Source organism: Micropterus dolomieu, linkage group LG19, assembly GCF_021292245.1.
Source record: "Micropterus dolomieu isolate WLL.071019.BEF.003 ecotype Adirondacks linkage group LG19, ASM2129224v1, whole genome shotgun sequence".
In the NCBI taxonomy this organism is placed as follows: Eukaryota; Metazoa; Chordata; class Actinopteri; order Centrarchiformes; family Centrarchidae; genus Micropterus; species Micropterus dolomieu.
Genome location: NC_060168.1, coordinates 34863290 through 34876828, shown reverse-complemented (window position 1 = coordinate 34876828; position 13539 = coordinate 34863290). Strand labels below are relative to the sequence as shown.

General features: G+C 40.7%; 1 protein-coding gene across 1 annotated transcript in view; it reads right to left on the bottom strand.

The window, feature by feature from the left end:
* Nucleotides 1–13539, bottom strand: part of grin3bb (glutamate receptor, ionotropic, N-methyl-D-aspartate 3Bb) — a 75197-nt gene that overhangs the window by 1308 nt on the left and 60350 nt on the right. The window contains exons 4-8 of the mRNA XM_046030488.1: nt 11889–12034; nt 7971–8086; nt 6129–6280; nt 3618–3782; nt 12–79 (exon numbers count right to left, since the gene is read on the bottom strand). Of these exons, the coding sequence (XP_045886444.1) occupies nt 12–79; nt 3618–3782; nt 6129–6280; nt 7971–8086; nt 11889–12034 (647 nt within the window). The remainder of the gene's footprint in view (nt 1–11; nt 80–3617; nt 3783–6128; nt 6281–7970; nt 8087–11888; nt 12035–13539) is intronic.

Sequence of the window (13539 nt, the reverse complement as noted above, 5' to 3'; positions counted from 1 at the left end):
ACAAGACGAACCTTTTCTCTTTTTCAGCTCGCTGCTTCTTCACATCTTCGTACGTCATGTTCAGAGCTCGGTGGATTTTCTGTCAAACACAAACAGTCGGATTTTAAACTTTGAAAGGGAACAACAAGAACATTTTCACAGCCTGTTTAAATAAAAACTAAGAACACATCTGTTGGTTCTGGTTCCAGATTTCACCAATCTCTGAGCTGGAAAAATCTGCCCACACAGTAAACCCTCAACACTTTCTCTGCACCTCCTTATGACCCTTCAGAACCTCCTCAACACATCCTTTGCACCTCATTAGAACCCTCCAGAACCTTTTCAACACTTCCTATCCTCCTCCCTAGAACCTTCCAGAACCTTCTTAACGTTTCTTCTGCACCACCTGAGAACCAACCAGAACCTCATCAACATCTCAACACTTTCTCTGCTCCTCCCTAGAACCCTCCAGAACCTGCTCAACACTTCCTCCGCACCTTCTCAGAACACTTTAGAACCTCAACTCTTCCTCTGCTCCTCCTTAGAACCCTCCAGAACCTGCTAATCACTTCCTCTGCACCTTCTTAGAACCCTTTAGAACCTCAACACTTCCTCTGCACCCCATTAGAACCCTCCAGAAACTTCTCAACAATTCCTCTTCTTCTCTCTAGAACCTTCCAGAACCTTCTTAACATTTCCTCTGCACCACCTGAGAACCAACCAGAACCTCATCAACATCTCAACACTTTCTCTGCTCCTCCCTAGAACCCTCCAGAACCTGCTCAACACTTCCTCCGCACCTTCTCAGAACACTTTAGAACCTCAACTCTTCCTCTGCTCCTCCTTAGAACCCTCCAGAACCTGCTAATCACTTCCTCTGCACCTTCTTAGAACCCTTTAGAACCTCAACACTTCCTCTGCACCCCATTAGAACCCTCCAGAAACTTCTCAACAATTCCTCTTCTTCTCTCTAGAACCTTCCAGAACCTTCTTAACATTTCCTCTGCACCACCTGAGAACCAACCAGAACCTCATCAACATCTCAACACTTTCTCTGCTCCTCCCTAGAACCCTCCAGAACCTGCTCAACACTTCCTCCGCACCTTCTCAGAACACTTTAGAACCTCAACTCTTCCTCTGCTCCTCCTTAGAACCCTCCAGAACCTGCTAATCACTTCCTCTGCACCTTCTTAGAACCCTTTAGAACCTCAACACTTCCTCTGCACCCCATTAGAACCCTCCAGAAACTTCTCAACAATTCCTCTTCTTCTCTCTAGAACCTTCCAGAACCTTCTTAACATTTCCTCTGCATCACCTGAGAACCAACCAGAACCTCATCAACACCTCAACACTTTCTCTGCTCCTCCCTAGAACCCTTCAGAACCTGCTAAACACTTCCTCTGCACCTCCTTAGAACCCTTCCAGAGCCAAGGGCGGTCCAACTGCAGACCTCCACTGTCAGGCCGGTCAGTTTTTTACGTCCCCACAGGACGTAACATGATGCATTCTCGGTTGTTTCGCTACTCTACACATCGCGACAGCGGTAGCTGACTGGTTAGCATTATCCAAAACATTGAGTAAAGTCTGAATGCATTGCTCTTGGTGTATGTTCGCCGTCAATAGCTACCGCTGTCAATATTGTACATTTAAATCACACAAATTACAGAATGCCACACGTGTGTAAGTTAGGTTAGCCTATTTGGCATTCTACATAGGTAACATTAGGCTACGCCAGCGGTGGCTAGCGTTAGCTCCTGAAGTAGCAGGATTAGCTTTTTTTTTCTTTGGATAACGTAAGCTAACGTTACTCATAGACTGTATGAAGCTACTGTGTGTTCGTTTTTGTAAAGCATTTTGCAAGGGCATAGGTTTGCATTTGTCTTAACATGTTGACGACACTCAGGTTAGTTATTTGTCCAAAAAAGATAAAAATAAAAATCTGTATCGTTTAGACCGTTCGGTGTAGCTTTTCACACTTGACGTTAAACTTTGCTGCCTGTATGAATTAATCTTAGCTGACTCGAGGTTTATGTACTACGACAGTGTTTCCCAACCCTTTCCTGAAGAGTGTTACCCCCTGTCCTGCATGATTTAATCTCTCCCTGCTTCCACAAAGCTGATTGAAGCAGCTTCAGGATTCATAACGAGTTGATAGTTTGAATCAGCTGTTTTGGTGCAGATTTAATACACACGGTTAATTAAACAGTTATCCACATAAAGAAACGACTCCTCACCACAGCCACTGTTGGCAGATCCTAATCTGCGTGATTTAGATGTACAAATATTAATAGTGGTAGATATTTTGATGGAACATGCAGAGACTCATGCATTCAGACTTTTTTTTAAATGTTTTAGATAATGCAAATCAGTCACTGGTGCCAGCTCCTGTTCTAACTGTGTAATCTGTGTGTGTATTGCATGTAAATTCATTTTTACGGATTGTAGAGTTTGATAGTCCACATAGTCCAGCAGGGTTCTAGTTACGGTCCAGAAGGAGGTCTGAGCTCTTAATCGTGCATCTGTGGGGGTCAGTAATTCATTTACTAACAACCATTATTTTTAATCACAAATGTACATTATATTAATAAGGTAAACACACTAAAATGAACACATTTTCCAAACAAACTATGCTGCGCACCGCATGAATGTCATTACGACATGATTAATAATAATTAATATGATACCATAAAGGGCGGATTTGGGGTCTCTCCTTGAGCAGCAGTCTTTGTTGGTTTATTTCAGGCTTTTAAAACTTGAGCTTGGGCTGCTGTGTAGTGGGCTGCTGTGTGAGAGAGAAAGTGTTGTAATGAGCGATGAAGTCTCTGTCCAGGCTTCTATTATTTATTTATTAATCCCCGCCGGTAACGTCCATTAAACTACAGACCCCCACGAAGCTCAAATTGTAGTCCAGTTTCCACAGTTGTCCGTTTTTCCTATTAAATTCAGCTGATTGCAGTAAAATGCCACAGTATATTACTCTTCAAAAGTAAATTATGAATGAGAAGTGTGCGTGTGTTTCTTTTCTGATGACTGGAAGAGAGGCTAAGTTACACTCTTAATCAACACCGATGTTTTACTGTGAATGGATGTGGCTGTATGGACGGAGTTAAGGTCATATTATGACAGAATAAATAAATAGTGCCTGTAAAAAAGATACTGTTACTGGTTGAATGATTGAAGCGATATACAGTCGGCTTTGTTGCTACATTGGCACGTTAAGTGCTAAGTAGAATAGGCTCAAATCAATATGCTATATTTAAGGAATTAGCCTGCTGGTTTCCCCTTACAATGTTAACAATATAAGTAAATATAAATCAACAACAAAAAGCCTCCCCCTATGTCTACGTGATTAAACTTTATAATTTTATGTGTTTCCTGTCAAATCGCACACTTTTATTTTGTAGTTTTTGCGTGTATATCCTGTCCCGACTGGCCTGGCGGTGGAGGTGGCCTGACAGTGGAGGTCTGCAGTTGGACCTTCTTACCAGAGCCTGTTGTTTCCTCTGGTGTCTTTGAACCTTTGTAGTGTGGTTCTTTGTTCCATGTCTGTGTCAGTTGATGGTTCTGTGTCAGCTGTGATCCACACTGCTTTCATTTTTAAATCAAACTCAGTAGTTAGAATGTGACAGAAATCTCACCTGTGAGGTGTGCAGCCAGTATTTGAGGTTCTGTCGGCGGCGGATGTGAGGCAGGACGAGCTGGTAGAAACCGTGTTCACCTGCCAGAGTCAGCAAAGCTCCGCCCACTCCAACACACAACAAGACGAAGAGTCCTGAAAAGTGACTGATCCCCATCTGAAGAGTCTGAAAGAGAGAGATGGGACAGATTCCTGAACACACTGGGTCCACTTAGAAAGAAAAACGTTATCAAAGGTCAAAGTTCAGGTTCTTTAAGATACTACATTTTAAAATCTATTTCTGCCCCACCTCCAGCTGAGCTGCTGGTTTCTGTAGACTTAATGCTTCACGTTACTGTCTCACACCATTCATGATTCAAACTGAAGGTCAGAACATTAAACTCCCACCAGAAATACATTCAGTTTTTTCTCAGGTGGACTGGAACAGTGGCCAAAGTAAATGTTTATCATTTCCTGGATAAATGCCATCAGTCCCAGAATGCACCAGGAGTCTCAGTCCAAGAGCTGAAAGTCTTAGTAAATCAGAAAACTGCAGCTCACGTCTGTGTTTCAGCATTGTGTTGTGTCAGTGTGTTGGGGTCTCGATAAAGTTGTTTCATGTGAAGAGAAAAAGAGCAAGTCCTCAGTGTCAGTGAGTCAGAGTGACCTGCAGGGGGCAGCAGCTGAACACCTGATTATTCAGGTGGAGACAACACTACTAACACAACCGACTACTAACAACACCGACTGCACTGATTACTGACTCAACCACACATAGAACCACGTCTCCAAATCATCTGGGCCGCTGGGTAAAATGCAAACAGAAATACAATGTGATGCTGTGGAAACACTGAAAGCCCAGTTTTAACTGAAAAAGAAACTTATCAAATGTTCAAACTTGTTTTTGGAAAATGATGTGCCCATTCTGAATTTGCTGCCAGCAGCACGTTTCAGGGTCGTGTTTCCCACTGTGTCAGCTCTTCTTCCTCTAACAACACTGAGCATCTGGGACCCGAGGAGACCGACTGCTGTAACGTAGAAATTGGAATGTTTCCCAGGATTTCAGCTGCTCAACAGTTCGGGGGCTCCTTTCTTACTGCTCCAAATATTTTCAAAGGGTCAGGACTGCTGGCAGGCCAGTTCAGCACCCGGACTGTGCTGTGGTAATACCTGCAGAATGTGGTCTGGCATCGTCCTGCTGAAATAAGCAAGACCGTCCCTGAAAAAGACCTCGTCTGCTTGGCAGCTATATTGCTCCACACAAATCACATTTCATTTTCCAAAAACACATTTTCAGTTTGAACATTTGAAGTGCTGTTTTCAGTTGAATCTGGGCTTTCAGTGTTCCCACATCATCACCTTTTGTTTCTGTTTACATTTTACACAGCGCGCCAACTCCTTTGGAAACGGCGTTTTATGTATCATCCAATACACATGTAGGCACACAAACTGGCAACATGCAGGTTAAAATCATTTTCATTCCAACGTCTTCCCACAAGCCAACGTTAAAGCTGACTTTTCATGTGTCTTTGCATGAACCTGATGTATTTATCAGTCAGAAGAGACTTTGTGAACTAAGTGTGTCAGCAGAGACACAGGATAGCACAGTTGCTCAGGTGAGTCCTGAACCATCCCTTAGAGTGTACTCACACTAAGCGAACCGTACCATGCCCGAGCACGTTTAACACCCAAAGTCCGGTTCGTTTGACTTGTGTGATCGCTCCGTGCCGTGCTTAACTGTGTCCGGGCCCACTTGAAGAGGTTGGCCCGGACACAGTTAGGCTGGACTCCAACACGGCATCTAGTGTGATCGCTAACTGTGCCCGAGCACAGAACACTGACACAAACTCCACTGTGTCGTGCGAGAGAGAGCGCTTCTTTTTCACAGAATGACAGTCGACATTGACTACTAGCTATGTAAGGTTACAGCGTGCTACCCTTGACAACCCAGCTGTGATCTAACATAGCTCTCCTTATTTGCTAGGCTCCTTACATGCTTGCTAATAACTTTCTTTAAGGTGGGTCTTCGACATTCACAGTTGTGTTGGACAGATTTGTGCAGCGGTGTTCGTGAGAGAGAGAGACAAGGTGCTGTGCGAATATATGCACAGCAGTCAACTACAATTTTAAATAGGCCTGGTAAAAAAATCACATATTAATATATGACAATAGGCATTGATACTGTGGCGGCTGCCACAAACAAATAAATGTATGGGAAACACTGACTGACTGATGACTTAAACGTGCTATGGCTCGGATCGTTAGGTGCAGTATGAGCGCAGGCCAGTGGGGGAGCGGGGACAATCGTGCTCAGGGACGGTACAATGAAACCAGGCCTAGTGTGAGTACACCCTTAGTTATGCTGCTTTAGGCCTAGACTTCCGGGGGACTTGATGCACTGAGCTCCTCTCTTCTCCTCTTCCTTTCCATCTGTATACACTCCCCCCCAACCCCGTCACTATTAGAATAGTCCACTAATCTTTCTGTAAAATCCTGCTGGATGCTGTAGAAACATACAGACACTGAGACTGACCTCGGTGACGGCGAACACTCGGTTCCCACAGGGAACCACTTTGTACCACTTGTCGTGCAGCAGGTCCATGTATCCCTCTGATTTATATCTGCTGATGAACTCGGAGATGTTGGATGTCAGAGGAGAGTTCTGAGGCAGGCCGATACCATAACCTAAATAACAAACAACACATGATAAACAATAAACTGACCAAAACAATAAACAGTTAACAAGAAACAAGAAACACATAAACTACACAATAAACAGAAAGATACATAACCCAAACACTAAATAATCTACTTAAGACATAAAAACAGGGATTTATTCACGTTGTTTCATGCCTGATTTAAAAATGGGGATTTACTAACGTCATATCGCACCCAACTTAAAAACGGAGATTTACTGACATCATATTGCACCTGACCTAAAAACTGGGATTTACTCACATTGTATCTTCTTCTCCATCTATCTGCTACTTCAAGGTCAAATATTTCAAAGGCATCAGATCATTCTCTGTTTCTATGCAGACGACTCACAATCAATTATGATGGTATCTCTAATGTTCACAGCATTCCTGGTCTGGTTCTGCTGTGGCTGCTGGTGATGAATCAGTGTTTATTGGCAACTGAAGTAGTTTTTCATGGTTTTACTCTGGAGGAACTGGAGGAGACTGATCAGTTTACCAGACTCAGAGCTCCATCACTTTCCTCTCTGTGATCATCTCACTGTGTTTTAATGCAGTCCAGTTTCCCATTGAGCTGTTCTCATTTACATATGTTTAATGCTTCTGTTTTGATAATGCTATGTTGACAAGCAGTCAATATCCAGCTGCTGAACTGCAGATAGTCATCATTCTATGATTGCCACATCGTCAGACTTAATCAACATCAAAACAAGTTAATGACAGCAGCTGTTCTGTCAGCCATATCTCAAAAGGACAGATCACTGAACGTTTAAAGCAGCTTTGTCATATTCCAGTACAGACAAAAACCATATGGTAGCTTATCAATAAGCTGCAAACACATATTTATGTTCATGAAAGATGTGGACTGGGCTGGGACTGGGCCAGATCCTGTGGACATTAGGTGTAACATCAATCAACAGGCGATCATCATGGGAGTTATCTGGTCTAGTGTTCATATTCTGTATTTCTGTGTAAGTTGTAACATTTTGTAAATTTGTAAATTGTTTATCATTCATAACACAGTAACTGTAAACTACATTTCTTTCATGCCCTTCACTGCCCTGTGTAGTCTGCGCCTCCTTTTCTTTTCTATGTATAAACCTTTATATATTTCACTCTGTGTATCTTAATAGTGTGGTTCAGGAGGTAGAGCGGTACAGTAATTGGAAGGTTCTTGTTTCGGTCTCCGGCTCCTCCAGAGAGAGTGTCGAAGAGTCCACAAATGTGAATGTTGGCATGTCTTTGAGTGGTCGGTAGACTAGAGGAGCGCAGTGTAATTCCTACTCTGCAGTCCAGTGTAAAGATTGTTGATTATAAAGTATTTTCTCTGCAGGAGGAAACAGGAGTGAATCTTTAAACGCCCAGAGAGTCAGACTGTTCTACTCAGATGATGAAACTTATTGAAACATGTTTCAGTAAAAAAAACTAAGAAGGAAGAACTGAGAGCAAGTAAATGCAAGAAGACAAACCCAGAAACACACAAAGACAGGTTCTGTAATCTGGAGGACCTTCATTATAACATAATGCAGACATAACACATTGCCCAACAACATTAACATCATAACTACATGATGAACCTGAATCTGAATAGTTTGGCCCAAACTCTCTCAAAATGTCCCTAATGTCTTCAACTGATCCTGTCCTCACAAAGATAGAAAAACACACACTCAATGTCTCACCTTCAATGGCAAACGGTTTCCCCACAGTTGCAAGTTTACAGTCGGCGTCAATGGAAACTTCGTAGTCAAGCAGAGCTTTGTCCATGATGAAGGCGTCGAGCTGAGGAGGATCTGTCCTTCAACACAGAGCAACACAGTTACTACAGCATCTACAGTAACTACACATAGCAACTACAGAAGACAACTGCAGCAACTACAGACAACAACTACAGCAGTTACCACAACTAGAGACAACTACAGCACCTAAAGACAGCAACTAAAACAATTACAGACAGCCACTAAAACAACTACAGACTGCAACTAAAACACCTACAGACAGCAACTTAAAGAAATACAAACAGCAACTACAAGCAGCAACTAAAGCAACTACAAGTACCCACTAAACAACTACAGAAGGCAACTAAAACAACTACAAACAGCAACACAACAACTACAGACAGCAACTAAAACTACAGCAACATAAACAATTACAAATAGCAACTACAAGCAGTAACTAAAACAACTACAGACAACAACCAAAACAAGTACATACAGTAACTAAAAAAGTACAGACAGAATCAAAACAACTACAGACAGTAACTAAAACAACTACAGATAACAACTAAAACAACTATAGACAGCAACTAAAACAACTACAGACAATAACTAAAACAACTACAGACAACAACTAAAACAACCACAGAAAATAACTAAAACAGCTGCAGAAAGCAACTAAAACAACTACAGACAGCACCTACAACTACAGACAGTAACCAAAACAACTACAGAAAGCAACTACAAAAGTAAAGCACCTTAAACAATTACAAACAGCAATTATAGACAGCAACCAAACCAACTACAGACAGAAACAAAACTACAGACAGCAACTAAAACAACAACAGAGCAACAAAACAACAGACAGAAACTAAAACAACTACAGACAGAAACAAAACACCTGCAAGCAGTCACTAAAACAACTACAGACAGCAACAAAACAATTACAGACAGCAACTAAAACTACTGCAGACAACAACTAAAACAACTACAAACAGTAATTTAAACAAATACAGACAGCAACAAAACAACCACAGACAGTAACAAAACAACTACAGACTGCAACTAAAACAAGTACAGAAAGTACAGACCACAACTATAGACTGCAACTATAATAACTACAGAAAGTACTGACCACAACCAAAACAACTACAGACAGCAACAAAACACCTGCAAGCAGTCACTAAAACAACTACAACAACTTACACAATTACAAACAGCAACTACAGACAGCAACTTAAACAACTACAGACAGTAATTAAAACAACTACAGACAGCAACAAAACGACTACAGACAACAACTAAAACAACCACAGAAAGCAACTAAAAAAGTACAGCAACTTAAATACTTGCAAACAGCAATTACAGACAGCAACTAAACCAACTATGGACAGAAACAAAAGTACAGACAGCAACTACAACAACAACAGACTGCAACAAAACAACATAGAGTAACTAAAACAACTACAGAAAGCAACAAAACAACTACAGACAGTAACAAAACAACTACAGACTGCAACTAAAACAAGTACAGAAAGTACAGACCACAACGACAGACTGCAACTAAAACAAGTACAGAAAGTACAGACCACATCTAACACAACTACAACAACTTAAACAATTACAAACAGCAACTATAGACATCAACTTAAAAACTACAGACGGTAACTAAAATAATTACAGACAGCAACAAAATAACTAGAGACAGTAAAAAAACAACTATAGACTGCAACTATAATAACTACAGAAAGTACTGACCACAACTAAAACAACCACAGACAGCAACAAAACACCTGCAAGCAGTCACTAAAACAACTACAACAACTTACACAATTACAAACAGCAACTACAGACCACAACTAAAACAACCACAGACAGAAACAAAACACAACTATGGACAGAAACAAAAGTACAGACAGCAACTAAAACAACAACAGACAGTAACAAAACAACATAGAGTAACTAAAACAACTACAGACAGTAACTAAAACAATTACAGACAGTAACAAAACAACTACAGACTGCAACTAAAACAACTATAAAAAGTACAGACCACAGCTAAAACAACTACAGACAGCAACAAAACACCTGCAAGCGGCCACAAAATAAACTACAACAACTTAAACAATTACAAACAGCATCTACAGACAGCAACAAAACAACTACAGACAGTAAAAAAAACAACTACAGCCTGCAACTAAAACAACTACAGAAAGTACAGACCACAACTAAAACAACCACAGACAGAAACAACACCTGCAAGCAGTCACTAAAACAACTTAAACAATTACAAACAGCAACTACAGACAGCAACAAAATAACTACAGACAGTAACTAAAACAATTACAGAAAGGTACAGGTGCAGAAAGCAATTAAAACAACTACAGACAGCACCTACAACTACAGACACTAAATAAAACTACAGAAAGCAACTAAAAACGTACCTTAAACAATTACAAACAGCAATTACAGACAGCAACTAAACAAATACAGACAGCAACAAAACACCTGCAAGCAGCAACTAAAACAACTACAGACAGTAACTAAAACAACTACAAACTGTAACAAAACAACTACAGGAAGTACAGACACTAACTAAAACAACTACAGACTGCAACGAAAACACCTGCAAGCAGCAACTAAAACAACTACAGACACTAACTAAAACAACTACAGAAAGCAACTACAAAAGTACAGCAACTTAAACAATTACAAACAGCAATTACGGACAGCAACTAAAACAACTACAGGCAGCAATAAAACAGCTACAGAAACTAAAACAACTACAGACAGAAACAAAGCAACAGACAGCACCTTAAACAATTACAACCAGCAACTACATACATCAACTACAGACAGTAACTAAAACACCTACAGACAGTCACTAAAACGACTACAGCAACTTAAACAATTACAACCAGCAACTGCTTGCAGCAACTAAAACATCTACAGATAGCAACTAAAACAACTACAGACAGCAACTACAGACAGTAACTAAAATATCTACAAACAGCAACTAAAACAACTACAGACAGCAACAAAACATCTAGAAAGCAACTAAAACAACAACAGACAGTAACAAAACAACTACAGACAGCAACAAAACAACAGACAGCAACTTAAACAATTACAACCAGCAACTACAAGCAGCAACTAAAACATCTACAGAAAGCAACTAAAACAACAACAGACAGTAACAAAACAACTACATACAGCGACTAAATCAACAACAGACAGTAACTAAAACTACAGACAGCAACTAAAACAACTACAGCAACTAAACCAATTACAAACAGCAATTACAGACAGTAACTAAAACAACTACAGACAGCAACAAAACAACTACAGACAGTAATTAGAACAACTACAGACAGCAACAAAACAACAGCAACTAAAACAACTACAGCAACTTAAACAATTACAACCAGCAACTACAAGCAGCAACTATAACATCTATAGATAGCAACTAAAACAACTACAGACAGTAACTAAAACAACTACAGAGCAACAAAATAACTACAGACAGCAACTAAAACAACTACAGACAGCAACAAAACAACAGACAGCAACTAAAACAACTACAGCAACTTAAACAATTACAAACAGCAACTACAGACAGTAAGTAAAACACCTACAGAGCAACAAAATAACTACAGACAGCAACTAAAACAACTACAGACAGCAACTAAAACACCTTCAGAGCAACAAAATAACTACAGACAGCAACTACAGACAGCAACTAAAACAACTACAGACAGCAACTACAGACAGCAACTAAAACAACTACAGCAACTTAAACAATTACAAACAGCAACTACAGACAGTAACTACTGTCCTTCCGGTGTGTTCTCATGTGTTCTCTCTTATCCTGGTTGGTTCTCTTACTTGAGAGTGGCGACCCCTTCAGGCGTGGTCGGCTCATTGAAGCGTCTCATGTACTCGTGCATCTCTGGGAAACTCTTCTTCATGTAATCCTCTGCACTGCTCTCCCTCACCGTCCCAAAGCGAAAACCCCATGACGGGTGGTGCAGCTGAGACCCAGTGCAGGAGAAGAAGAATGAGAGGTGGAGTTTAACGTAGAGATGATTTAAAGACTTTATAGTGCACTACAAATACAAAATATGACAAACATTATGCCTCCAACCAGAAGTGGTCGGATGGAAAAATCCCAACATGCACAGAACTTGTTTTCATCATTTCCATTTGAAGTCACTGTTCCATTAACTGATGTGTGGACATATGTGGAGTACAGGTATACTACGCATCAGTTAGTCTTTCCTTGGTTGTTAGCAATAATCATGATAACATATACCTTATTATTATCAGTGTTACAGAATGAGGACATATGTCTTATTGGTTATCAGGATTTTCTTGAAAATGACATTAACATGGGGCTATGTTCAGACAGCGTCGCAGTGATTGTCACAGCAGATCAGAGCTGAACTCTGAGTCTCTCCACATTTAAAATAAAAAGCTAATCACACACAGATGGACATCCAATTAAACCCCCCCAGCTCCCAGCAGCCCCAGCTGTATAAACGCGTACAGACGTGTTTCACGCTTCAATTAGCTGCTGAATTAAAAGTGTAATTAGGATGAGGCAGGTGACCCAAGAACAAATTTAATCTGTAATTATTTCACAACATGAAGCAGAAATTGTCTGAATAAAGAGCCAGAGCTCAGCAGCTAAGACAGAAGTCAACACACAGTTGGGATTTTAGATTTGATCAGTATCACTAACACTGAATGATCAATTATTAGGTTAACGTGACCGGGATATCCCGGTGGTCTAGAGGTTTGAGATGCTGATCATATAACTGCAACGTACCCAGTTTGTGTCTTTGTTGCATAATATCCCTCGTCTCTCATGCCCTGCCAGCTCTCTACTATACTTAATTCTGGTTTAGCCAATGACGTCACAGTTCTGGTGTGTGGGTGTTCCAGTTTTACTTGGTAGTGGCCTGTCCCTGCTGTTATGGTCTTGTTTTACTTCACCGTACGCAGAGTCGCAGTCTAACACACTTCTCTGCTCCTCCATTTCAGGAGTTACTTAGTGAAAATCCTATAGTGACGGTGTCTGCCCCCCGACCATCGAAATTATTTAAAAAGGTAAACAGAAGAGGAGCTGTGCATAAAAACCTCATAAAAATTAAAACCACAAGAGCAATAGTGCAAATGAATAGGAGAGTTAAATGTGGACTCTTAAACATCAGATCTCTCTCTTCTAAAGGTGTACTAGTAAATGAACTAATATCAGATTATGATATTGATTTATTTGGTCTTACTGAAACCTGGCTGGGTGATGGAGAATATGTTAGCCTAAATGAATCCACCCCTCCCAGTCATATTAATACTCACATTCCTCGAGGCACAGGCCGAAGAGGTGGAGTTGCAGCTATCTTCGACTCTAGCCTACTAATCAGCTCTAAACCTAAACTAAACTATAACTCATTTGAAAGTCTTGTTCTTAGTCTTTCGCACCCAAGTTGGAAATCACTGCAACCAATTCTTTTCGTTATAGTGTACCGAGCACCTG